This window comes from Dryobates pubescens, chromosome 1 (assembly GCF_014839835.1).
Source record: "Dryobates pubescens isolate bDryPub1 chromosome 1, bDryPub1.pri, whole genome shotgun sequence".
Taxonomy (NCBI): domain Eukaryota; kingdom Metazoa; phylum Chordata; class Aves; order Piciformes; family Picidae; genus Dryobates; species Dryobates pubescens.
This window is the reverse complement of record NC_071612.1, coordinates 30,284,300-30,311,708: the sequence shown is the minus strand read 5'-3', so window position 1 is coordinate 30,311,708 and position 27,409 is coordinate 30,284,300. Positions and strand designations below refer to the sequence as shown.

General features: G+C 48.7%; 1 protein-coding gene across 2 annotated transcripts in view; it reads right to left on the bottom strand.

The window, feature by feature from the left end:
• Positions 1 to 27,409, bottom strand: part of GRID2 (glutamate ionotropic receptor delta type subunit 2) — a 1,073,619-nt gene that overhangs the window by 183,815 nt on the left and 862,395 nt on the right. For both annotated transcript variants that reach the window (XM_054163312.1, XM_054163301.1), the window contains one exon: positions 4,839 to 4,940. In XM_054163312.1, the coding sequence (XP_054019287.1) occupies positions 4,839 to 4,940 (102 nt within the window). The remainder of the gene's footprint in view (positions 1 to 4,838; positions 4,941 to 27,409) is intronic.

The window sequence follows — 27,409 nt, the reverse complement described above, 5'->3', positions numbered from 1 at the left end:
TATTCTATTCTATTCTATTCTATTCTATTCTATTCTATTCCATTCCATTCCATTCCATTCCATTCCATTCCATTCCATTCCATTCCATTCCAGATGATACTTCTGCCTGTAAATACAGCTTCCATTTGCTTGCAGCTGAGCTGGTCTGGCAAATTTAATGTTGGGGGTGGAGGGGAAAATTTCAACCCACCACAGCACATTTTAACAAAGCACAGTTCAGGCTAATCAGGGGTTTCACTGCTTGAGCCTGCATGTTAATGGAGCAACAATAGGGAAATGGAGCAAAAATAGAAGTGGGTAGATTCAGATTGGATGTTAGGAAGAAGTTGTTCCCCATGAGGGTGGTGAGAGACTGGCACAGGTTGCCCAGGGAGGTGGGGGCAGCCTCCTGCCTGGAGGTTTTTGCAGCCAGGCTGGATGTGGCTGTGAGCAACCTGCTGTAGTGTGAGGTGTCCCTGGCCATGGCAGGGGGGTTGGAACTGGCTGAGCCTTGAGGTCCTTTCCAACCTAAAGAATTCTGTGACTCTATGTTGTCATCTGCTGTGCTTTAGAAACATCCACAAAACCAAATGGCACAAGGTGTGAGGCAGCTCATGAGGACTGCAGCGAGGAGAACAAATGAATGTGTGCTGTGAGCTAAACTTCACATGTCTGCCTTCCATTTTTATTATCAGCATAGAATCCGATCAGCATGACTAATGACATCTCCGTATTTTGCAAGTTGCTAAATATTCATGCTGTAATGAAAGAAGAATGCTTTCTGGCAGGCTAACTCAAATAACTGGGGATGAAATCAGAGGAATGGGGTGGGGAGAGAGGGAAGTAGAAGAAATATGAAAGAATGAAGTCCAAGACTCTGATTTGAATTTACTTTGCAAGAGTATATCCACAGACCATTTTTGTCAACAGAAAATTATGCTGACTCAATTAGCATGAGTATTATGCAAAACATAAAGAGCTGCCCCTGTTACCCTACTGATACTTTGTTGAACATGAATTCAACTGAAAAACCCCTACCCTACTGCTCTGTCTTCTGTGTGCTTATCCTTCTTATTGGGTTGGGGGTTTGGTTTTGTAGATATTATCACAGGAAGCGGCTGCCCTCTTAGGAAACAGCTCCATGGAGAAAGAGCTTGGAGTCCCAGTGGACAGCAAGTTCTGTGTGGGGCAGCAATGTGCCCTTGTGGCCACAGGAGCAAATGGTATCCTGCGGTGCAGCAAGAAAAGTGTGGACAAAAGGTCTAGGTCTAGGGTCCTCCCCCTCTGCTCTGCCCTGCTGAGACCACACCTGCAATACTGAGCGCTGAGCTTCTCAGTTCAAGAGAGACAGAGACCTACTGGAGAGAGTCCAGCAGAGAGCCACAAGGATGCTTAGGGGACTTGAGCATCTGCCCTGTGAAGAGACTGAGATCCCGGGGGCTGTTTAATCTGGAGAAGAGAAGGCTGAGAGGGGATCTGATCAAAGTCTATCAATAGCTGAGGGCTGGGGGTCGAGTGGAGGGGGCCAAGCTCTTTTGGGTGGTGCACAGTAATGAGCCAAGGAACAATGGAGACAAAATGGAACAGAGAAGGTTTCAGCTCAACATGAGGAGAAACTTCTTTAGAGTGAGGGTGCCAGAGCCCTGGAGCAGGCTGCCCAGAGAGGTTGTGGAGTCTCCTTCTCTGGAGCCTTTCCAACCCCCCCCCTGGATGCATTCCTGTGCAGACTGCCCTGGGTGATGCTGCTCTGGCAGGAGGATTGGACTGGATGATCTCTGGAGGTCCTTTCCAACCTCTAATCTTCTGTGATAGTAAGAAGTGGCACAGACTGGACCTCCTGACAGACAATAGCTTTTAAAGACCCATAAAATAATTGGAGGGCTACAAATCTGCTGTGTCTGTAGCACTGACATGCACCGGGAATGTCAGTTTCTCTCCTGACTGACTCTCTTCCATCATGATGTAATCACAGTATCACAGTATCACCAAGGCTGGAAGAGACCTCAAAGATCATCGAGTCCAACCTGTCACCACAGACCTCATGACTAGACCATGGCACCAAGTGCCACGTCCAATCCCCTCTTGAATACCTCCAGGGATGGTGACTCCACCACCTCCCTGGGCAGCACATCCCAATGGCGAATGACTCTCTCAGTGAAGAACTTTCTCCTCACCTTGAGTCTAAACTTCCCCTGGCACAGCTTGAGCCTGTGTCCTCTTGTTCTGGTGCTGGTTGTCTGAGAGAAGAGACCAACCCCTTCCTGGCCACAACCACCCTTCAGGGAGTTGTAGAGAGCAATGAGGTCTCCCCTGAGCCTCCCCTTCTCCAGGCTAAACAACCCCAGCTCCCTCAGCCTCTCCTCACAGGGCTGTGCTCAAGGCCTCTCCCCAGCCTTGTTGCCCTTCTCTGGACACGTTCAAGTGTCTCGATGTCCTTCCTAAACTGAGGGGCCCAGAACTGGACACAGGACTCAAGGGGTGGCTTAACCAATGAAGAGTACAGGGGCACAATGACTTCCTGCTCCTGGCGGCCACACTATTCCTGATGCAGGCCAGGATGCCCTTGGCCTTCTTCCCACCTGGGCACATGGCTGGCTCATGTTTAGGTGGTTGTCAATCAGCACCCCCAGGTCCCTTTCTGCCTGGCTGGTCTCCAGCCACTCTGACCCCACCCTGTAGCTCTGCATGGGGTTGCTGTGGCCAAAGTGCAGCCCCTGGAACTTGGATTTATTGAATGCCATTCCATTGGATTCTGCCCATCTGTCCAGTCAGTTGAGGTCCCTCTGCAGAGCCCTTCTACCCTCTGACAGATCAAAACCTGCTCCCAACTTGCTGTCATCTGCAAATTTGCTGATGACTGACTCAACCAACTCATCCAGATCATCAATAAAGATGTTAAAGAGGATGGGGCCCAGCACTGATCCTCGGGGAATGCCAATGTAGAAATGTGGAAACCTCTCTTGCCTTGCTGTTTGTATGCAAGCAGTCAGGCACTCAGACACTGAATTGGTAATCAAAACCAGGAGTAGACAGTAGAGAAAAAGAAGCACCTCAATAGAACTGTGCAGTTGTGCAGCTCTGGGTCAACTTTGTTTTCGTGCGTCTGTCCCTAGAGGCCTACACTTCTCAGATTCATTTCTTTCTCCTTCTTTCTCTTTTCTGACTCCAACAACTTCTAGTCAAGCAGCCCAAGTTAACGACACAGAACACAGTGGCCTCTTATCACAGAATACCTGCCTGTTCTGGTAGAGATTGTCCGATCTGCTTTAAAACAACAAGTCTGCAGAAGGTGTTTGATGCAAGGCACCCACTTGGTCAAGGAAGAGCTAGGAGGGGACAGCGGATATTTTAGTGAACTAACGTTACTCTGTCTGAGCTGACCTTGAATATTTTCCCAGTGCAACAATTTGTGTCAGACAGTGCTCTGTTTGATGAGGTAACTGGAAAGCAGCTACATCTTAGGAATGATTTTGAGATAAAGATGAGTAATTCTGTGGCCAGGGCACTTGAAGCCACCCTCTGTCAGTTCCTGTGGTTGTGTTACCTAACACTGTATGTCTGGGGAAGAATTGGGTTTGAATGTGTTTGCTCTGAAATTAATTGTACCAATAAATAATTTTATTTTGTGTAAAATTCTCCCTTACAGAATCACAGAATGTTAGGGGCTGGAAAGGACCTTGAGAGATCATCCAGTCCAACCCCCCTGCCAGAGCAGGAGCACCTAGAGTAGGTCACACAGGAACACATCCAGGCAGCTCTTGAATGTCTCCAGAGAGGAAGACTCCACAGCCCTCTTGGGCAGCCTCTTCCAGGGCTCTGTCACTCTTACAGTGAAAAAAGTCTTCCTCATATTTATGTGAAACTTCCTATACCTCAACTTCCACCATTGCTTCTTGATCAGATCCTGCCTCCAGCCTCTGGGCACTCACCCTGCACATCTTTATCAACAGCAATGAGGTCACCTCTCAGGCTCCTCCTCTCCAAGCTACAGAGCCCTCAGCTCCCTCAGGCTCTCCTCATAAGGAAGATGTTCCACTCCTTTAATCACCTTTGTGGCTCTGTGCTGGACTCTCTCTAGTAACTCCCTATCCCTCTTGAACTGAGGAGCCCAGAACTGGACATAATATTCCAGATGCAGCCTCACCAGGGCAGAGCACCAGGGCAGAGCAGAGTGGGAGGAGAACCTCTCTCAACCTACTAACCACAGCCCTTCCAATCCACCCCAGGATGCTGTTGACCTTCTTGGCCACAAGAGCACAATGCTGGCTCATGGTCAACTTCCCATCCAATAGGACCCCTCCAGGTCCTTTTCCCCTTCACTGCTCTCCAACAGGTCAATTCTCAACCTACCCTGCTCCATGAGGTTGTTCTTTGCCAGGTGCAAGTCTCTCCCCTTGCCCTTTTTGTATTTCATTCCATTTTTCCCTGCCCAACACTCAGCCTGTCCAGGTCTGGATGGATGGCAGCACAACCCTCCTGTGTCAGCCACTCCACCCAGTTTGGTGCCATCAACAAACTCACTGACAGTGCTCTCTGTGCCCTCATCCAGGTCACTGTTGAATATAGCTGGTCCCAGTGCTGACCCCTGAGGGACTCCACCAGACACAGGCCTCCAACTAGACTCTGTCCCATTGACCACAACTCTCTGAGTGCTTTCCTTGAACCATTTCCCATCCACCTCACTCCCTGACCATCCAGAGCACAGTGCTTCAGTTTAACTGTGACAATGCAGACGGTGCTTTGGTGTTGTCAAGCTGAAATCAGATACTTGAGCATGACTAAGTTCTTGGCAAAAGAGTGCACTTTCTAAAAACATGAAGGCAGAGGGAAAAAGCATTCAAGGAGGAGGATTTGCTTACCAGTACAGTCACCACCCGCAGAACCACTCCTCGCATATTATTCTCCAACTTTCTGTCTGTTAGTGACCCGTTCAGACCAGTGACAGGATTCCAGCAGCCAAGCTGAAAGAGAAAGCAGAAATCATTTCCTCATTGCCCAGAAAACTCTGCCAGTCATTCCTCCTAGGTGACTTTAATCAGGAATGGACAAAATAAGCTGAACACCTTCTGGTATCAATCATAGAATCATAGAATCAATCAGGTTGGAAAAGACCTCAGAGATCATCAAGTCCAACCTATTACCTAATACCCAACACCTCATGACAACTAAACCATGGCTCCAAGTGCCTCATCCAGTCTCTTCTTAAACACTTCGAGGGATGGTTACTCCCCCACCTCCCTGGGCAGCAAATTCCAATGGCCAATCTCTCTTGCTGGGAAGAACTTCTTCCTAATATCCAGCCTAAACCTCCCTGTCACAGCTTGAGACTGTGTCCTCTTGTTCTGGTGCTGGGTGCCTGGGAGAAGAGACCAACCCCCACCTGGCTACAACCTCCCTTCAGGGAGTTGTAGAGAGCAATAAGGTCTCCCCTGAGCCTCCTCTTCTCAGGCTAAGCAACCCCAGCTCCCTCAGCCTCTCCTCACAGGGCTGTGCTCCAGACCCCTCCCCAGCTTTGTTCCCCTTCTCTGGACTCATTCCAGCAAGTCAACATTCTTCCTAAACTGAGGGGCCCAGAACTGGACACAGGACTCAAGGTGTGGCCTAACCAGTGCAGTGTACAGGGGCAGAATGACCTCCCTGCTCCTGCTGGCCACACTCTTCCTGATGCAGGCCAGGATGCCCATGGCCTTCTTGGCCACCTGGGCACACTGCAGGCTCATGTTCAGCCTACTATCAACCACTGCCCCCAGGTCCCTTTCTGCCTGGCTGCTCTGCAGCCACTCTGACCCCAGCCTGTAGCACTGCCTGGGGTTGCTGTGGCCAATGTGCAGAACCCGGCACTTGGATATGTTCAATCTCATGTCCTTGGACTCTGCCCATCTGTCCAGCCTGTCAAGGTCCCTCTGCAAAGCCCCTCCAGGAGATCAACTCCTGTCCCCATCTTGGTGTTGTCCACAAATTTACTGTTGTTGTTTGTTTTTATTAATGCTAGTTTTAATTAAAGCTTATGCTGCTCACTGAGAATGAGACAGCAGTGATTTTATCTAGGTTAAAAGCCACACTTAAACATGGTTGAGGAAAAGACCACTGGATATGCACATCACAGGATTTAGAAAGGACTGCAGCAGACAATAAAGAAATAATTCAGCTGTGAGATGCTTTACATTGTGCTGTTGTGTTTCTTGAGCTTCTAGTGACAAAAGCTTTTTTCCTCAGGGATCTCTCTCTAGAACTCACTGCCACTCATGAATTTGGGAGATGGTGACCTCTCATTTAGCTGCTTTGAAAGAGTGTCCTGCCTACATTTTTACATGGTGGTAGGTGATTACCTTCAGTATAGGGAAACAGACCAACCAGCCACTCATCCCTTAGCACCACACACCAACATTATTGGTTTCATTGCTGGAATTAATTGGCACATTCATCTGGTCTGTACAATTACCAGTGTTAAATTCCAAACCCAACAGAAGGACAATGAGTTTAAAGGATTTTGGAGCAGAGTCTCAATTAGATCATGGGAACTGAATGCATGTTATATGGTCAAAGTGGTAGGCATGTGCAGGTACCAATTCCTGCTCTGAAATGTCTTCTCAGAATCACAGAAACTTCAGGGTGGAAAAGACCCTCAGAATCACCAAGTCCAACCATGAACCCTACTCTACAAGGGTCACCCCTAAACCATAGCCCCAAGCACCACATCCAAACCACCTTCAAACACAGCCAGGCTTGGGGACTCCACCACCTCCCTGGGCAGCACATTCCAATCCCTGACCACTCTTGCTGGGAAAAAATTCTTGCTAATGTCCAGTCTAGACCTACCCAGTCACAGCTTGAGGCCATTCCCTCTTGTTCCGTGAGAAGAGACCAGCACCAACCTCTCCACAAGGTCCTTCCAGGCAGTTGTAGACAGCAATGAGGTCTCCCCTCAGCCTCCTCTGTTTCACACTAACCATCCCCAGCTCCTTCAGTTGCTCTCCATCAGATTTATTCTCCAGGCCCTTCCCCAGCTTCCTTGCCCTCCTCTTCTCCATACTCTGCATGAAATCTATGGAGGGATGTTCATCACCTGATCTGGGTAGCTAACTTAAGCCTCTAAATGCAGGTAGCTTTCATGTACTTATTTGAAGGCACAAATGGGCCTGCTCTGGCAAAACCAGGGTTAACATCTCTGGGCCCCAGTGGCCTCTCTTTGCACTAATCTCTTAGAGAATTCAACTCTATAATCTGTGAAAAATATCAGCTAGAAAACATCCAAGACATTACTGTAGTTTTAATACACAGCCACAGAAATGGCAGGCTGCCTGAACCAGCTGAAGGGGTCTGTGAAAGAAGAGAAGTACCTTTGCTGACTGTGACTGAACACAAATTTACAGAAAGCTTTATTTCCAGTCCTTCATGGGAATAGCTTTTGTATTTTGCTGATGACATCAAACTGGGAGGCTTGGCTGAGACACCTGAAGGCTGTGTGGCTATTCAGAGACTTGCACAGACTGAGAGCTGGGCAGAGAAGAACCACATGAGGTTCAACAAACAGAAGTGCAAAGTCCTGCACCTGGGCAGGAAGAATAAACTGCAGCAGTACAGGCTGGGAGGGGATCTGCTGGAGAGCAGCCCTGTGGAGAGGGACCTGGGAGTGCTGGTGGACAGCAAGTTCTGCATGGCACAGCAATGTGCCCTGGGGGCCAAGAAGGCCAATGGGATCCTGGGGTGCATTCAGAGGACTGTGTCCAGAAGAGCCAGGGAGGTTCTCCTCTCCCTCTACTCTGCCCTGCTGAGACCTCACCTGGGATACTGCATCCACTTTTGGGCTCCCCAGTTCAAGAGTGACAGGGATCTGCTGGAGAGAGTCCAACAGAGGACTACAAGGACAATTAAGGGAGTGGAGCATGGCCCTATGAGGAGAGGCTGAGAGCCCTGGGGCTTTTTAGTCTGGAGAAGAGAAGACTGAGAAGAGATTTAATCAATGGCTATCAATATCTGAGGGCTGGGGATCAAGAGGGAGGGGACTGGCTCTGCTCAGTTGCACCCTGGCATAGGACAAGTGGCAATGTATAGAAACTACAGCACAGAAGGTTCCACCTCAACATGACTAGAAACTTCTTCACTGTGAGGGTCACAGAGCACTAGAACAGGCAGCCCAAAGATGTTGTGGAGTCTCCTTCTCTGGAGCCTTTCCAACCCCACCTGGATGCATTCCTGTGCAGACTACCCTGGGTTATCCTGCTCTGTCAGCGGGGTGGGCCTGGATGATCTCTGGAGGGCCCATCCAGCCTCTAAAGTTCTGTGATTCTGTGACCATTCCTTTGGCAAAACCTTCCAAAAATGTGAGCTGAATGAACTAATCCCTGAGCTGTGCTACCCATCCTAATGCACAGGAATGCAGTGAGTGCTTTCGAGTTGTGTGCACTGCATGTGCCACACCACTGCCATCCCATAAAACAAAGCATCTGACAGCCTGCATTTTCTAGGCTGAAAACACTGAAAACATCACCAATGCTCTGAACAAATGGGCAGTAAATTAATCTGCTGATTGTCATTCTCAGTCACATCAAGAAGCTAATTAGAAGTTTGACACAATTAGCACATCCAAATGTGCTGGAAGTGTAATTACTGCAGAAACTGTTCTGGTTTTGCCAGATTTAACCCCCTAGGAAGCTACTGAAGAGCCTTTTGAGCTTGAAGTCAATGTTTAATTATGCATGTTACTGGGTATGTGTTTATATAATTAACTGTTTAGCAAGATCTGATCTGCCTTTTCAAGGAACAACAACCCAACATTACTGATTCCTCGATATTTAGCATGGCATTGATTTCTTTCCTCCAAAAAGGCACATTTTATTTCCAATTATTGTCCATTTAATTTTCAGTTCAGTGCTGCAGAGGGACCTGGCCAGGCTGGGTCAAAGGGCTGAGGCCAATGGTCTGAGACTCAACAAGGCCAGGGGCAGGGTCCTGCACTTTGGCCACAATAAATCCATGCAGTGCTACCGACGGGGGCATGAATGGCTGGAGAGCAGCCTGGCAGAGAGGGACCTGGCAGTGCTGGGTGACAGCAGCTGACCATGAGCCAGCAGTGTGCCCAGGGGGCACAGAAAGCCAAGGCCATCTTGGCCTGGATCAGAAGCAGTGTGGCCAGCAGGAACAGGGATGGAATCCTGCCCTGTGCTCAGCACTGGTGAGGCCTCACCTCCAGCACTGTGTGCAGCTCTGAGCCCTCACTGCAAGAGAGAGCTTGAGGTGCTGGAGCAGGTCCAGAGGAGGGCAACCAGACTGGGGAAGGCACTGGAGGGAAAGGCTGATGAGGAGAGGCTGAAGGAGATGGGGGTGTTCAGCCTGGAGAAGAGGAGGCTCAGGGGGGACCTTATCACTCTCTACAACTACCTGAAGGAAGGTTGTAGTCAGTGGGGGTCAGGCTCTGCTCCAGGCAACTTGTGACAGGACAAGAGGGCATGGCCTGAAGCTGTGCCAGGGGAGGTTTAAGTTGGATATTAGGAAGCACATCCTCAGAGAAAGGCTGATTAGACATGGGATGGACTGCCCAGGGAGGTGGTGGAGTCACCATCCCTGGAGGTGTTTAAGGCAAGATTGGATGTGGCACTTGGTGCCATGGTTTAGCTGGTGTGGTGGTGTTAGGTCATGGGCTGGACTGGATGATCTCAGAGGTCTCTTCTAGCCTCAATAATTCTGTGACTCTGTGATTCTGTTCCTTTGTGCAGCACTGCCATGGCAAAGACTAATGTGCATAGACCTTGCCAATAAAGTTGAAACTGATTTTGAGTGCAGACTGCTAGATCTCACTAGGTGAAAATGAATCAACATTTATTGATGACAACTGGATGTCTCCATTGCAGCAAGGAACAAATGTAACCACTGCTGAAATGGTAAAAGGGAGGTGGAATGAAGCTCTCTCTTCAGCTTTACCTCTTGCTTAACTGCTTCTGCAAAACGTTTCTTCCTCCACAATTACTTCCTCCTTCTTTTGATCTGTCTCTGATAGTTGGGAGGAGATGCAGCAATACCACAATCTCACATTAATTGTGGCTGATTTGTGCAGAACAATGTGTGTACGCTACTGAGTGCCTTCCTTGGAATTTTAGTATCATATCAAACTCTGCCATTTGCAGTGATTTGCACCTCAGTTAACACAGAATCACAGAATGTTAGGGGCTGGAAGGGACCTCAAAAGCTCATCCAGTCCAACCCCTCTGCCAGAGCAGGAGCACCTAGAGCAGGTCACACAGGAACACATCCAGGTGGGTCTTGAATATCTCCAGAGAGGGAGACTCCACAACCCCCCTGGGCAGCCACTTCCAGGGTTCTGTCACCCCCACCTCACAATTTCTTTTATTTACTCCAATGACAGAATCTACTCTGCTGCTCTCAGGTAGAAAATTACAAAGTTGGGAAGGTTGTCAAGTTTCTGCTTCTTTTGATATCTAATTTACAAACTCTTTCTGGTCTTCCCACCTCCCATCTTGTTATCCCCCTCTATCATTGTTATTAGAATGGGTTTTGCTCTCCTGTTTTCACAGAATCACAGAAACATTCAGGTTGGAAAAGCCCCTCAGGATCACCAAGTCCAATCATGAACCCTACTCTACAAGGGTCACCCCTAAACCATAGCCCCAAGCACCACATCCAAACTATCTTCAAACACAGCCAGGCTTGGGGACTCCACCACCTCCCTGGGCAGCACATTCCAATCCCTGACTGCTCTTGATGGGAAAAAATTCTTCCTAATGTCCAGTCTAAACCTGCCCTGCTGCAGCTTGAGGCCATTCCCTCTTGTTCTATCACTAATTCTCACTACCTGTGAGAAGAGACCAGCAGCAGCCGCTCGACAAGGTCCTCTCAGGTAGGTGTAGACAGCAATGAGGTCTCCCCTCAGCCTCCTCTTTTCCACACTAACCATCCCCAGCTCCTTCAGTTGCTCTTCATCAGATTTATTCTCCAGGCCCTTCACAGCTTCCTTGCCCTCCTCTGCCCTGGCTCCAGCACCTCCACTTCTCTCCTGTATTGAGGTGCCCAAAATTTGACACAATACTCAAGGTGTGGCCTCACCAGAGCTGAGTACAAGGGGACAACCACCTCTCCCTTGCTGGCAGAGTCAAAACATGACCTCCCTAATTCAGCAGAAATTGTTTTCTACTGGCTATGCTTCTCTTGCTGCAGCCCAGGCTCTGGTTGTCTCTCTGGGCTGCAAGTGCTCACTGCTGGCTTCTGTTGAGCTTCTCATTCCCCAGCACCCCCAAGGCCTTTTCTTCAGGGCTGCTCTCAAGCCAGTCCCTGCCCAGCCTGTACTGGTGCCTGGGATTTCCTCAAGCCAGATGTAGGACCTGTACTTGGTCTTGTTGAACCTCAGGAGGTTGGTTTGTGCCAGGTCTCCAACCTCTTAAGGTCCCTCTGGATGGGCCAAAAGTATGAATGTCACTCATCTTTCCCTCATATTCCTGGCACTTAAAGGAATACATTTCCTGGCTTTACTAACAGACAGCTTGACAAAATATTTGCAGTGGAAGTGCCCACCCCAGAGCACTGTTTAGGAACTGCTCCATTAGTAGCTCGTAAGGGAGCTGCCCACCCACGCCAATACCAGGCTCCTTGCCTGCTGCACCCATATGTTCTTCAGGAACTCCCTTCTCCATTTTTATCCAGGAGCAAGCTGGTTTAGGAACAGACTCTTCCCAAGATATGACTTCAGCAGAAGAAATGCATCTTAATAACGTGCTTTTCCATTCCAAAGCATAATACACACCCATGAGGGGAAAAGACCTCAAACTGGCAGGAGACAGCACTAAGCTAGGAGACTCTGTCTCTCGGGTGTTCTGGGAAAACTACAAGTGGGAGATCACAGAATCACAGCATTTCAGGGGCTGGAAGGGACCTCAAAACATCATCCAGTCCAACCCCCTGCCAGAGCAGAAGCACCTAGAACAGGTCACACAGGAACCAGGTGGGTTTTGAATATCTCCAGAGAGGGAGACCCCACAACCCCCAGGGGCAGCCAGTCTCAGGGCTCTGTCACTCTCACAGGGAAATAGTTTTTACATGAAACTTCCTCTGCCTCAGCTTCCACCACTGCCCCTTGTGCTGGCATTGGGCATCACCCAGCAGAGCCTGGCTCCAGCCCTTGTGCACTCACCCTGCACATCTTTATCAGCATGAATGAGGTCACCCTCAGGTTCCTCCTCTCCAAGCTACAGAGCCCTCAGCTCCCTCAGGCTCTCCTCATAAGGAAGATGTTCCACTCCCCTCATCATTTTTGTGGCTCTGCACTGGACTCTTTCAAGCAGTTCCCTGGAGTCCTTCCTGAACTGAGGGGCCCAGAACTGGACACAACATTCCAGATGCAGCCTCAGCAGGGCACAGTAGAGGGGGAGGAGAACCTCTCTTGACCTCGTGGTCACATCCCTTCTAATCCACCCCAGAATGGCATTGGTCTTGGCCACAAGAGCACATTGCTGGCTCATGGTCAGCCTTCCATCCACCAGGACCCCCAGGTCCCTTTCCCTTTCACTGTTCTCCAGCAGGTGTGTCCCTAGCCTATCCTGGAGCATGGAGTTGTTCCTTCCCAGGTGCAAGACTTGTCCACGTTGAACTTCATCAAATTTCTCCCTGCCCAACTTTCATCCTGTCAAGGTCTGGCTGGATGGCAACACAAACCTCCTGTGTCAGCCACTCCACCCAGGTTGGTGCCATCAGCTGACAGTGCTCTCTGTGCCCTCATCCAGGTCATTGTTGAATATATTGAACAGCTCTGGTCCCAGTATTTCAGATATCAGTGAAAATAATGGAAATAAAGGGTTTCTTCTTTTCTCTGATGTGTGGAGTTATCATTTACAGAATTTGCTAGGACACCAGGTTAGGAAAATGCAAGCAGGAGAGCACAACAATAGGTTAGTGTAGATTCCTGGTGTCTCTTGTCAGCTGTCATTTAATATGTGCAACAGCAACTGGGAAGGGAATGACTAAATTCTATAGATGAAAGGGCTCTCCTTGGTGGCAAGTGACAGGGCCAGAGAAAAGGGTTTTAAGCTGTGCCAGAGGTGGTTCAGGCTTCTGCTAGGAAATATTTCTTCATAGAGAGGATCACAGGATGTTAGGGATAGAAAGGGACATCTGGAGATCAAGTCCAACCCCCCTGCCTGAGCAGGACCATAGAATCCAGCTCAGGTCACACAGGAACACATCCAGACAGGGCTGGAAAGGCTCCAGAGAAGGAGACTCCACAACCTCTCTGGGCAGCCTGCTCCAGTGCTCTGGGACCCTCACAGTAAGGAAGTTCCTCCTCATGTTGAAGTGGAACCTCCTGTGCTGTTGTTTCCATTCATTGCCCCTTGTCCTGTTCCAGGGCACAAGTGAGCAGAGGCAGTCCCTGCCCCTTCCTTCCTGACACCCAGCCCTCAGGTATTGATATCCATTTATTAGATCCCCTCTCAGTCTTCCCCTCTTCAATCTTCTCACTTTTATTTGAGAGGGCTCTCAGTCATTGGAATGTTCTGCCCAGGGCAGTGCTGGACTCCCCATCCCTGGAGGTGTTCAAGCAGTGTGTGGAGCTGGTGCTTAGGGACATGGTTTAGTGCTGACCCTGCAGTGCTGGGCTGAAGGTTGGAGCCTGGATGTTTTCTATGATTCTGTGAGATGCCAGGAAAGCTAAGTTTTGGTTGTCATTCTGATACTGCTGGTTATGTAAAATTTTGTCAGGCACTTTGTCACTTGGTAAAAAAGTCCTTTCAGTGCAGCTCCCGAACCACCACCAAACAGGCGGTCAGCCGAACCTGCCAAAAGCCTCATGGCCAAAGGTTAAGGAATGCTCTTCGTACTCCTGGGTTTGATTAAAGAATCAAGGATCAGCTCTGTTCTTCACAGCAATTTTCTAATATGGTTAGCAGGAAAGCTTCCTGTGCTTCACTTCTTCCTTCACTGGAGCTAAGGTAACGCTCAGTAAATAGTAAGTTGTTCATGGAAGGCCTAGGGATCTTGGTTTGTATCAGGAGTGGTGTGGCCAGCAGGAGCAGGGATGGAATCCTGTTCCTGTGCTCAGCACTGGTGAGGCCTCACCTCCAGCACTGTGTGCAGCTCTGGGGCCTCACTGCAAGAGAGAGCTTGAGGTGCTGGAGCAGGTCCAGAGGAGGGCAACCAGACTGGGGAAGGCACTGGAGGGAAAGGCTGATGAGGAGAGGCTGAGGGAGCTGGGGGTCTTCAGCCTGGAGGAGAGGAGACTCAGGGGGGACCTTATCACTCTCTACAACTACCTGAAGGGAAGTTGTAGTCAGTGGGGGTCAGGCTCTGCTCCCAGGCAACTTGTGACAGGACAAGAGGGCATGGCCTGAAGCTGTGCCAGGGGAGGGTTAGGTTGGATATTAGGAAGCACATCCTCAGAGAAAGGCTGATTAGGCACTGGGATGGACTGCCCAGGGATGTGGTGGAGTCACCATCCCTGGAGGTGTTTAGGAAAAGCTTGGATGTGGCATTTGGTGCCATGGTTTAGCTGATGTGGTGGTGTTAGGTCACAGGCTGAATTTGATGATTCAGAGGTCTATTCCAACCTCAATAATTCTGTGATTCTATTAAAATCAATACAGAATTCAACACATTGGGTAACAGCACTGCTTGCTTCTCCTCCAAGTGATGAAACCCTATACAGTTCTATGCATACAGTTAATTATTTTGTACAGTCTTATTGCTTTAATTTGCCTCTGGACTAGAAAAAATGACCTGCCCCTGGACTCACTGTGTTATTTCAGGAGAATGTGAATACCTAAGCTTAGTTTTATACCCAGTGGCTTAATTGCAGCAGTCAGGGTGGTCTATTTGTTTTATTAACAGATCATAGACACAAGTCCAATTGACCTAAGAATTTCTTTCCTCAAAGTCAAAGCTCATGGCAGAAGAATCCTGCACACAGTTAATAAAATGTTTTGCTTTAGGGATTGCCCAAATTTCCTTCTTGTATTGAGTTGAAATAGGAAGAAGTTCTTCCCCATGAGGGTGGTGAGAGACTGGCACAGGTTGCCCAGGGAGGTGGTGGCAGCCTCATGCCTGGAGGTTTTTGCAGCCAGGCTGGATGTGGCTGTGAGCAACCTGCTGTAGTGTGAGGTGTCCCTGCCCATGGCAGCGGGGTTGGAACTGAGGTTGAGGTCCCTTCCAACCCTGACAATTCTGTGATTCTATAAAATAAAGAAGCTAATGGAAAGTTACCTGCTGGTAACCTGCTGCCTGTTTGCCTTCTGGCCCTTGCCTCAATGTTTTGTCAAGGAGTCATGTAGCCAGATTGGTGCCAGGAGTTGCCATTAGACTTTTTAAATCAGTGACAAGTGAATGTATTAGGGAAGAATGCACAAACTGCACAGCTGTTCTCACACAGCATGCTCCACTCATGAGGCTCATGCTTAGTGCTTAGGCCAAGCTTCCAGAGGAGCTCTAATAGTATGATTTCTGGACAGTATAGTACTTCACATCTCAAAGATCATGAACCATCTCCACAGTGTTGTTGCTCTAATGCTCCCTCACTTTTTGCCCCCCTCTTCATCTCTAGCTTGCTTCATCTACTACTGATTTCCCTTGAGTTTAATCTTTCATTTCCAAACTCTAAGTATCCTCTCTCGTCTCTTTGGAAAATACCTTTTTTTTCCCTTCTCTGCTCCTGTCTGTGGATTCAGGACTCCAGCCACTTCCCTTACCTGAATTCACAAACCATTCCTATACCACAATGCCTCTTTCAGCATACTTTGCTCTTTGCTTTTCTCTCCCTTGATCTTCCCTGCTGTTTCCTGTCCCTTTTGCTGTCTTGCTCTTTTGTTTCAGGTTGGAGTTGTTAAAGGGGCCTCACTTCTTACTTCCTGCAGCTTTGACTCACCTTTCAAATCACTGTGGCTCCCTTCCCCTCTCTCTTTAGCCCTTGGATCTCCTTTTCTCTCAGGTATTGCTCTCTTAGGAAGCTCCCTCTCACCTCCTTCCTCTCCTCCTGTGTTATGAGGGAGACAGGACTTGACAAAGTACATGACAGTGTGGCCCTGCCTTTCTTGCCTTCACCTTTCATGCTTTTTTTTCACTCCTGTCCCACAAAATCCTTGCACAACTCTAAAGACAAGACTCAGACAAGAATATTAACAGGCCAGCTGCTAATCTCCCTCCCACTGCCTCTGTAACTTGATTAAAGAGGGAGGTACTGGTTGAACATGAGCTAGCAGTGTGCCAATGGCATCCTGGCCTGGATTAGGAACAGTGTGACCAGCAGGAGCAGGGAAGTCATTCCGCCCTGTGCTCAGCACTGGTTAGGCCACATTTTGAATCCTGGGTCCAGTTCTGGGCCCCTCAGGTTGGTCTTTTCTGCCAGGCAACCAGTGACAGAAAGAGAAGACACAGTCTCAAGCCATGTAGAGGGAAGTTTAGGCTGGATGTTACGAAGAAATTCTTCCCAGCAAGAGAGATTGGCCACTGGAATGTGCTGCCCAGGGAGGTGGTGGAGTCACAGTCCCTGGAAGTGTTTAAAACCATACTGGATGAGGCACTTGGTGCCATGGTTTAGTTGATTTGGACTTAATGTTCTTTGAGATCTCTTCCAACCTTGGTGATTCTGCGATTAGTTGGGGTAGGGTGATAGGTTGGACTCAATGATCCTGGAGGTCTCTTCCAGCCTGGTTGATTCTGTGATTCTGTAAAGGCAAATACTCAGAGGACTCTGACTCAGTAAAGCCATCACCCCTCTGGTATTTGGAGATTTTACCATGCAAGCACCCCTAGAAACCCCAGTGGTGCTCAGCCACTTCAGTGAATCCTTCAGAGTAACCCAGCCCACTCTGTGTGCCCTGCTCCTGCAGCAGACTGCTGCCAGTGCTGGGTAACTCCACCCTGCGCTGCAGCCAGCTCCGTGAGCAGGAGCACCGACAAGCACCTGGGCTTTTACATTTGTTTCTACAGTGAAAATCTATAATTAGCAGCCTGGGAGTCAGTTCTGGAACTAAACCCACGTGGAGAATTGTGGAGTAGCTTCAGCACTCTCCAGTCTGGGGAGAAAAGAAAGATTGTTGCCTAGCTTCAGCCCAGGAGCTGCAGTAGTAGAGCACTGCTACAAATCCTTGCCTGTGCTGCACAGCCAGCAGGTCGAGGGAGGAGATTCTCCTCCTCTGTTACACTCTGGTGAGACCCTAACCTGGAGCACTGTGTCCAGTTCTGGAGCCCCTATTACAGGGAGGATCTGGAGGTGCTGGAAGGTGTCCAGAGAAAGGCCATGAGGATGAGCAGAGGGCTGGAGCTGCTCTGCTATTGAGACAGACTGAGAGAATTGGGGCTGTTCAGTCTGAGCCCCCCTACCATGGGCAGGGACACCTCACACTACAGCAGGTTGCTCACAGCCACATCCAGCCTGGCTGCTGATTGCCCTGGAGAACCTGAATGTTTGACAGTGTGAGGGATTATACAAACTCATTGCTCGGTACAGTGCAACCATTGGCTCTTACTATCATAAACAAGCTCATAAATAATCTTTGCAGCAGTGCCACAGTACCACAGTACCACAGTGCATTAGAGGTTGGAAGGGACCTCCAGAGATCACCCAGTCCAATCCCCCCTGCCAGAGCAGCATCACCCAGGGGAGTCAGCACATGAATGCATCCAGGTAGGCTTGGAAAGTCTCCAGAGGAAGAGGAGATGCCAGATGAGTGTCCTGTCACAGAAGAAGATGGATGCATGAAGCCTGGCTCTGAGGGCAGCAACCAGAAGGAGCAAGATCCCACTGACACAGTGGTGTTAAATGATGGTGGCCATTCTCTCAAGAGGGAGGGCACCAATAGAATAGAATAGAATAGAATAGAATAGAATAGAATAGAATAGAATAGAATAGAACAGAACAGAATAGAATAGAATAGAATAGAATAGAATAGAATAGAATAGAATAGAATAGAATTAACCAGGTTTGAAGAGACCTTCAAGATCATCATGTCCAACCTATCATCCAACACTACCCAATCAACTAAACCATACAACCAAGCACCCTGTCAAGCCTCGCCCTGAACACCCCCAGCGACGGCGACCCCACCACCTCCTCAGGCAGCCCACTCCAGTGGGCAATCACTCTCTCTGTGTAAAACTTCCTCCCCGAGAAGGAGACTTCACAGCCGCTCTGGGCAGCCTGCTACAGTGCTCCATGACCCTCACAGTAAAGAAGTTTCTCCTCATGTTGAGGTGGAACCTTCTATCACAGTATCACAGTATCACAGTATCACCAAGGTTGGAAGAGACCTCAAAGATCATCAAGTCCAACCTGTCACCACAGACCTCATGACTAGACCATGGCACCAAGTGCCACATCCAATCCCCTCTTGAACACCTCCAGGGATGGTGACTCCACCACCTCCCTGGGCAGCACATTCCAATGACAAATGACTCGCTCAGTGAAGAACTTTCTCCTCACCTTGAGTCTAAACTTCCCCTGGTGCAGCTTGAGCCTGTGTCCTCTTGTTCTGGTGCTGGTTCCTAGAAAGAAGAGACCAACCCCTTCCTGGCTACAACCACCTTTCAGGTAGTTGTAGAGAGCAATGAGGTCTCCCCTGAGCCTCCTCTTCTCCAGGCTAAGCAACCCCAGCTCCCTCAGCCTCTCCTCACAGGGCTGTGCTCAAGGCCTCTCCCCAGCCTACGTTCAAGCTTGAACCTGATTGGATGTTAGGAATAAGTTCTTTACCATGAGGGTGGTAGAAGGCTGGACCAGGTTGCCCAGGCAGGTGGTTGAGGCTCCTTCCCTGGAGTTATTCAAGGTGAGGCTGGACGAGGCCCTGGGCAACCAGATCTAGTTGGGGATGTCCCTGCTGACTGCAGAGAGGATGGACTGGATGAGCCCCTTCTGGCCTGGACCGGTCTATGATTCTATGATCATGCATTGCAAATGTGAACCTGGGTCTAGGGTATTTGAGGCTAGAGTCTCAGCTGATGTAAGTCAGAGTATTTCAGTGAAAGTAATCCTCACTAGACTAGCTGAGGATCAAACCCTATCCCTAGATCTGCCAATGCAACTAGATTTCTTCCTAAAAACAGTCCTGAATTTGTCTCCATCTTTACACCTGGGATTTGTGCTTGGTTCACTTTGCACTGAAGTAGTATGCTCATTAAAATGAGAATTTGTACTACTACAGGAAAGGTAAAATGCCTTTATGCAAGATGCACTAAAACTGTGGTGAATAATCCACCTATTTTTCACATAGGAATTTGTTCATAGAATCACAGAATTGTCAGGGTTGGAAGGGACCTCAAGGCTCAGCCAGTTCCAACCCCCCCTGCGATGGCCAGGAACACCTCACACTACAGCAGGTTGCTCACAGCCACATCCAGCCTGGCTGCAAAAACCTCCAGGCAGGAGGCTGCCCCCACCTCCCTGGGCAACCTGTGCCAGTCTCTCACCACCCTCATGGGGAACTACTTCTTCCTCACATCCAATCTCAATCTACCCACTTCTAGTTTAGCTCCATTATTATTCATGGCATAATACCCTCTAATGTCTGCCGTTACAGTCAGTTTCTCCAGACCATTCAATTATCAGAAAGCTATGATGGTTTGTTTGGCTGGATACATTGCCCTTAAAGAACATCTTTGTCTTGTGATTGGACCATCAGGTTTCTGGCATTTACCAGTTCAACTCTTACTAGCTTTAGATTCCATCTAAATATCTGGGCCATGTATTTTTTAAAGTGACTTAGAGTAAGCACTGCCCAGCACAAGAGAATCCTACTCCCAGTGATTGTCACTCTGAGCTTTCAGCACATTAAAATACCTTAAACAATCAAAACTAAGTCCTGAGGCAAACAAGCACTTGGAAGTCCAAGCCCCTGGCACCCAAACCAGTTTGTCTCCTTGTTCTGTGATTTTTCTATAAAGACTGATTTGAAAACTAAGAGTAGTATTAACAATGTACTAAACTATAATATATATAATAATACGCATATTTTATATATATTTTTATATGTATGTGTGTATATATAAAATATATATATAAAATTGGCCTTGTCCTGGCCTGCATCAGGAATACTGTGGCCAGCAGGAGCAGGGAGGTCATTCTGCCCTGGACTCAGCACTGGTTAGGCCACACCTTGAGTCCTGTGTCCAGTTCTGGGCCCTGCACTTTAAGAAGACTCTTGAACATGTCCAGAGAAGGGCAACAAAGCTGGGGAGGGGTCTGGAGCACAGCCTTGTGAGGAGAGGCTGAGGGAGCTGGGGTTGCTTAGCCTGGAGAAGAGGAGGCTCAGGGGAGACCTTGCTCTGCTGTAGTTTGAAGCCATTGTCCCTGGTCCTGTCCCTGCAGGCCTTTGCAAACAGTCTCTCTGCAGCCTTCCTGTAGCCCCCTTCAGGTACTGGCAGGCTGCTATTAGGTCTCCTCTTCTCCAGGCTGAACACCCCCAGCTCTCTCACACTACCTCATAGCAGAGCTGCTCCAACCCCCTGATCATTTTTGTGGCCCCCATTTGGACCCTCTACATCAGGTCCATGTCCTCCCTGTATTGAGGACTCCAGACAAGTGCAGAGTACTCCAGGTGAGATCTCACAAGATGCAGCCCAGGCTGTGATTGACCTGTGCTGCAAGCTCACACTGCCTGCTCCTGTCCAGCTTCTCATCCATCAGCACCCCCAAGTCCTTTTCCTCAGGGCTGCTTTCTATCACCACCTCCCCCAGTCTGTATTGACAGTGAGGATTGTTCTGGCCCAGGTGCAGAACCCTGCACTTGCTTTTGTTGAACCTCATGAGGTTCACCTGGGCACCACCTCTCCAGCGTGTCCAGGTCCCCCTGGATGCCATCCTGTCCCTCTGGTGTATCGACAGCACCACCCAGCTTGGTGTCATCTGCACACTGCTGATGGTGCACACACCGCAGTGACTGTGTCACTGATAATATGTTGGACAGATACACAGATTATTCTGAAGAGTTTAGGCCTCTCGGTCCCTCCTCATACAGAAGCAGCACTGTGGCTCTGCTGGTGTAATTCTACCAACAGGCTAGTCTTGCAGAAAGAAGTAATATCTTTTATGAGACCAAGAGATATAGACACAGGGGAGAGAGCAAGCTCTGGGCTCAGAAAACTAATGAAAGCCCTCTGAGACAAAGAAGATTTCTAGCTTTTCATCCAGCTGTGGTCCCATGAAAGATACAATCTTTTCCCTATAGGCCTGACTGTCCTTGGTTATAATAGATTACTTACAATGGAGAGAGGTCAAAAGAGGAATTGTAGAACACAATAAAGCAAACCAAATGCCCCTAAACACTGTTAGGGGTGGTAATACCCTGGCCTAGATGAATAGCAACTCCTTACACAGAATAACCTGCTGAAAGTCTTGGGGATGGTCTCCTCAACCTCAGCACCATGGTAGGATTCCTTGCCAAGACTACTAACACATGGATCGAAATACAGTCATCAGGGTTGTGCAAATACTAACTTGCTGCTCAACTCACGGAATCACAGAATTGTCAGGGTTGGAAGGGACCTCAAGGATCAGCCAGTTCCAACCTGCCTGCCATGGGCAGGGACACCTCACACTACAGCAGGTTGCTCACAGCCACATCCAGCCTGGCTGCAAAAACCTCCAGGCATGAGGCTGCCACCACCTCCCTGGGCAACCTGTGCCAGCCTCTCACCACCCTCATTATGAAGAACTTCTTCCTGACATCCAATCTGAATCTCCCCACTTCTAGTTTTGCTCCATTCCCCTCAGTCCTATCACTCCCGGACACCCTCAAAGGTCCCTCCCCAGATTTCTTGGATCCCCCTTCAGATCCTGGAAGGCCACAAGAAGCTTTACAGACTGAACAACCCCAATTCTCTCAGTCTGTCTCCATAGCAGAGCAGCTCCAGCCCTCTGATTATCCTCATGGCCCTTCTCTGGACACCTTCCAGCACCTCCAGATCCTTCTTGTAGTAGAGGCTCCAGAACTGGACACAGTGCTCCAGGTGTGGTCTCAGCAGAGTGGAGCAGAAGAGGAGAATCACCTCCCTTGACCTGCTGTCCTCAGCTCTCTTGCTTCAGCCCAGGCTCTGCTTGGCTCTCTGGGCTGCAAGTGCTCACTGCTGGCTCCTGTTGAGCTTCCCATCCATCAGCACCCCCAAGGCCTTCTCTTTAGGGCTGCTCTCAAGCCAGTCGCTGCCCAGCCTGTATTGGTGCTTGGCATTGCCCTGATCCAGATGCAGGACCTTGTATTTGCTCTTGTTTTACTGCATGGCAAGGGCCTTAGCACTGACAAGCACAGAAACAGCTGAGGAACATGCTTTCTTTCCTTGAACATTTACAGGCAAGGTCTGTTCCCGGGCATTATAGCTCCTGCACCTAGTGTCAAGAGCCTGGGGGAAGGAAGTACTATCCTGGCACAAGGAAATCAAAGAGGGGATGAGACAATGGGACTGCACATATCCAAGCCCCACCCCTGGAGGCTTTTGCAGCCAGGCTGGATGTGGCTGTGAGCAACCTGCTGTAGTGTGAGGAGTCCCTGCCCATGGCAGGGGGGTTGGAACTGGCTGATCCTTGAGGTCCCTTCCAACCCTGACAATTCTATGATTCTCTATCTGATACAGCTGAAGGAACTGGTAGATGTCACTACAAAACTGTGGTGTTTGAAAGGTCATAGTGACAGGAAAAAGTCAAACATAGCAAGAGTACAAGAGCACCCAGTGAAGCAGAGATTGCCTACTGTCACATCAGGTCTTTGAGGGACTATGGAGCAAACCCCTTTGGGAGGCATTTCTAAAGACACAAAGGACAGAGAGGTGCTAAAGAGCCTCTGGCAGAGGTTCTACAGCCAATTAGTGCCTGCTCTGCCAACTACTTTCAGCAGTAAGGAGGACTGCTTTGCCTGACCTCAACAAGGCTTTTCACATGCTCTGTATTCTTGTAGCCCCAGCTACATTAAAACCACCACAGTCAAAGAGATAGCTTTGGCAATTCAGGAGAACAAGGATCTTCCTGCTGTCTGTAACTGCTGCAGGGCAGGGTTACAGACAACATGGAACCAGACTTGCTGGTGCTGGTGCACAATGAAAAGCAACAGTCACAGGTTGCAGCAAAAGCAATCCTTTGTTGTCAGAGTGACCAAACACTGGGAATGAAGGATCAAATAAATAAATAAGTAATGTAGTTTAAAGGAAACAATCTTTCACAGAATCACAAAACCACCAAGGCTGGAAAGAGACCTCAAAGATCATCAAGTCCAACCTGTCACCACAAATGATGATTTTCCCAAGAGAGGAAAATCACTGTAGATGTCATTACTCAGATGACCTATATTCGCTATAAAACTAAGAGTCAGAGAAAGAAAGGAAGGGCAAGATGCAGGTTTCTAATCAGACAGCAGTGAGATGCTGAGATGCAAAGAGAAGTGAAGGATAGGATCACAGGATCCCAGGACCACAGGGGATGGAAGGGACCTCTGAAGATCATCCAGTTCAATCCCCCTGCAGAGCAGGACCACCATAGAATCCAGCACAGGTCACACAGGAACACATCCAGACAGGGCTGGAAAGGCTCCAGAGTAGGAGACTCCACAACCTCTCTGGGCAGCCTGCTCCAGGGCTCTGGGACCCTCACAGGGAAGAAGTTCCTCCTTGTGATGAGGTGGAGCCTCCTGTACTGCAGTTTATATTCACATTTCTTTTCTTAATAAATTTATGAGAAGGCCCTTATGACAGCCCTTCCTATCTGAAAGTGATGCTCTCTAGGGGCGAAGGCAGGACATCCTGTCTACATGCTTCACAGGCAGCTGGGCAGTTGATGCCTTTGAGATGAGAAAGCATACTTCTGTAGATAGAGCGAAGAAAAATGGTGGAGACTTTAAAGCCTGTCCTTCATCGAAGCGATTTCTGTTTGTATCTTCCATCCCAATGATCCTCTTTGCATATTGAGCCCACCGTTAGCAAGTTTGCAGATGACACAAAGTTGGGGGCAGGTGTGAGGGCAGGAGAGCTCTGCAGCAGGACCTTGCCAGTCTGGACAGATGGGCAGAGTCCAACAGGTTGGCATTGAACAAGTCCAAGTGCCTGGTGCTGCACTTTGGCCACAACAACCCCAGGCAGTGCTACAGGCTGGGGACAGAGTGGCTGCAGAGCAGCCAGGTAGAAAGGGACCTGGGGGTGCTGGTTGACAGCAGTTGAACATGAGGTAGCAGTGTGCCCAGGTGGCCAAGAAGGCCAAGGCCATCCTGGCCTGCATCAGGAATAGTGTGGCCAGCAGGAGCAGGGAAGTCATTCTGCCCTGTACTCAGCACTGGTTTAGCCACACCTTGAGTCCTGTGTCCAGTTCTGGGCCCCTTAGTTTAAGAAGGACATTGAGACTCTTGAACCTGTCCAGAGAAGGGCAACAAAACTGGGGAGGGGCCTTGAGCACAGCCCTGTGAGGAGAGGCTGAGGGAGCTGGGGTTGCTTAGCCTGCAGAAGAGGAGGCTCAGGGGAGACCTTCTTGCTGTCTCCAACTCCCTGAAGGGAGGTTGTAGCCAGGTGGGGGTTGGTCTCTTCTCCCAGGCACCCAGCACCAGAACAAGAGGACACAGTCTCAAGCTGTGCCAGGGGAGGTTTAGGCTGGATGTTAGGAAGAAATTCTTCCTGGAAAGAGAGATTGGCCATTGGAATATGTGGAGTCACCATCACTGGAGGTGTTTAAGAAAGACCTGGATGAGGCACTTGGTGACATGGTTGAGTTGATTAGATGGTGCTGGGTAATAGGTTGGACTTGATGATCTCTGAGGTCTTTTCCAACCTGGTTTATTGTATTGTATTGTAGTCTAGTCTAGTCTAGTCTCGTCTAGTCTAGTCTAGTCTAGTCTATAATCTGAACTAAGACCTTACCCTAAGTTGAATGTAGAAGAACAAAAGATAAAGCAACTGCTGTCATTGAAGGAATAATGTCAGCTCTGTTCTCTAGCCAGTACAAAAATTACAGTGACAAATAATTTTGCAGACAGCTAAGTTTTCACTCAGGTCCTAAACCAAAGCCTAAGAAATTGATGGAAGTCTACTGACTTCAGGCAAGTCCAGCTCAGGCCCATTTTCATTTTGCTCTTCTCAAATTCTTAAGGAAGGTGGCTGAAAAATTTGCTGTGAAAAAAATATTTTCTGGACTGAACTGCCCCAGTGCCTGCTGATTTGTTCATAGCTTTCAGCTACTGACAGAGTTCATAAAATACAGAGTAAAACACAGCACAACAGAGCCTCAGACCATGACTTCAGCATTCCACTCTTTTGACTGAATGAAACTCTTTAACAGAGCTTCTAATGGGAAAGGACTCTCTGGTGCATCCTTGGCATCAGTATTTATCAAACAACTCCTAAACAAAGAGGGAAGAGGGGCTGTAATGGATGACTGCAAGCCAGCCTTACAGACCTCCATCTCTGGGCTGTGCCCTGAGCCTGGCAGCAGCACCAGCATTTCTAGCATCCTGTGAGAGCTACAAATAACTGCAAGTAGTAATTTTGCAGTCATATACAGGTTTTAATGCTTGCATCTCTGAGACCAAGCATTACCAAACTTAAGCAAAACCTCTAGTGTACTGCTAGAATTTAGGAAATGGCCTAATGACCAAAAAGAGGCCAGGCTGAGGGAGCTGGGGGTGTTCAGCCTGGAGAAGAGGAGGCTCCAGGGAGACCAAATAGCAGCCTGCCAGTACCTGCAGGGGGCTACAGGAAGGCTGCAGAAAGACTTTGCAAAGGCCTGCAGGGACAGGACCAGGGGGAAATGGCTTCAAAGTAGAGCAGAGCAGATTGAGATTGGATGTGAGGAACAAGTTCTTTACTATGAGGGTGGTGGAACCCTGGAAGACGTTGCCCAGGGAGGTGGTTGAGGCTCCTTGCCTGGAGATATTGAAGGTGAGGCTGGATGAGGCCCTGGGCAACCTGATCTAGCTGGGAATGTTCCTGCTGACTGTGGGGAGGTCGGACTGGATGAGCTTTGGAAGTCCCTTCCATCCTGCAGCATTCTCTGATTCTATAATTCTATGAGTTAAATTCTGTAAGAAATAACAGGTGTGCAGTGAGACCACCAAAGATGGGATTAGCTGGAATACAGAAACACTCCTGATTTTTTTGTGCTAACAATGTTGATCTCTATTTATTACAGTACAGATAAAATCTGTTATCATTGCCCTAAGCACAAGGGACCTAGATTCATAAATTTTCAGTTTAAAGTGGAATTAGGATTTTTTCCTGTAATGAAGCTACTGTCGTTGAAAGACAGCTAAGATGAATATGAAGCCTCTTCCCTACCAAGGAAGATTCTGCACCTGAAATGCCTATAATCTCAGGTGGGATATGTGAGAGAAACTCAGGGTGCTGCAGAGATGCTCCCAGCCCCATGTCCAATATCTTGCCTGGAAGAGCAGAATCAGATAGAGAGATGTGTTCTTGCAAGAGAGGAAAACACAGAAAAAAGACCTGAAGGAAAGAGACACCAAAAAAACCTCTCAAGCAAAGACATGAACCCCCAGTTTTGGGTCCTGTCCAAGCAGTTCAGGATCCAATTAACTCAAAGAAAATTCAGTATCTTTTCATAAGCCTTCACTATCTCCATTGATCATCATCTGCCTTCTTATGACCCATTCTAAACCCTGAGGAGTAGGTTATCATTAATGTCACATTAAAGAATCACTCTTCCCTTTCTACCTCATACCCCTGCCTTGGAAATCATAGGAATGGAATGAAACTCTTAAAATGCATATAGTAAAAAGTAAAATGCTGACAGCTGCCATGAGAAGAAAGGATTTCCTTGTATCCAAATTCATCAAGGACTTCAAAAGTTGAATTTCTTCCTTGATGCAGTGTTCACATAAGAGGAGCTATTCAAATAGCCATGGCTGATGGTGGAGAGAAACTTAATACATGCAAGAGAGAAAAAGTTCCAACAGTTCTTCCACAGGGCTCTTATCAATCCAAGTTATCTTCAAACACAGTTCCATGGGAACATGTCAGTAGTGACAAGACAGACTGAGAGAGTTGGGGCTGTGCAGTCTGGAGAAGAGAAGGCTCTGAGGAGACTCTATTGTGACTTTCCAGTATCTGCAGGGGGCTACAAGAAAGCTGGGGAGGGACTTTTGAGGGTGTCAGGGAGTGATAGGACTGGGAAGAATGGAGCAAAACTAGAAGTGGGGAGATTGAGATTGGATGTTAGGAAGAAGTTGTTCCCCATGAGGGTGGTGAGAGACTGGCACAGGTTGCCCAGGGAGGTGGTGGAAGCCTCATGCCTGGAGGTTTTTGCAGCCAGGCTGGATGTGGCTGTGAGCAACCTGCTGTAGTGTGAGATGTCCTTGCCCATGGCAGGGGGCTTGGAACTGGCTGATCCTTGAGGTCCCTTCCAGCCCTAACAATTCTATGATTCTATAATATGATGTACATGTGAATCACTTTTAAATTCCTGAGCAACATGAGCTGGTATCTCTTATAGCTGTACTTTAAAATGAATGGCAGAAATTGC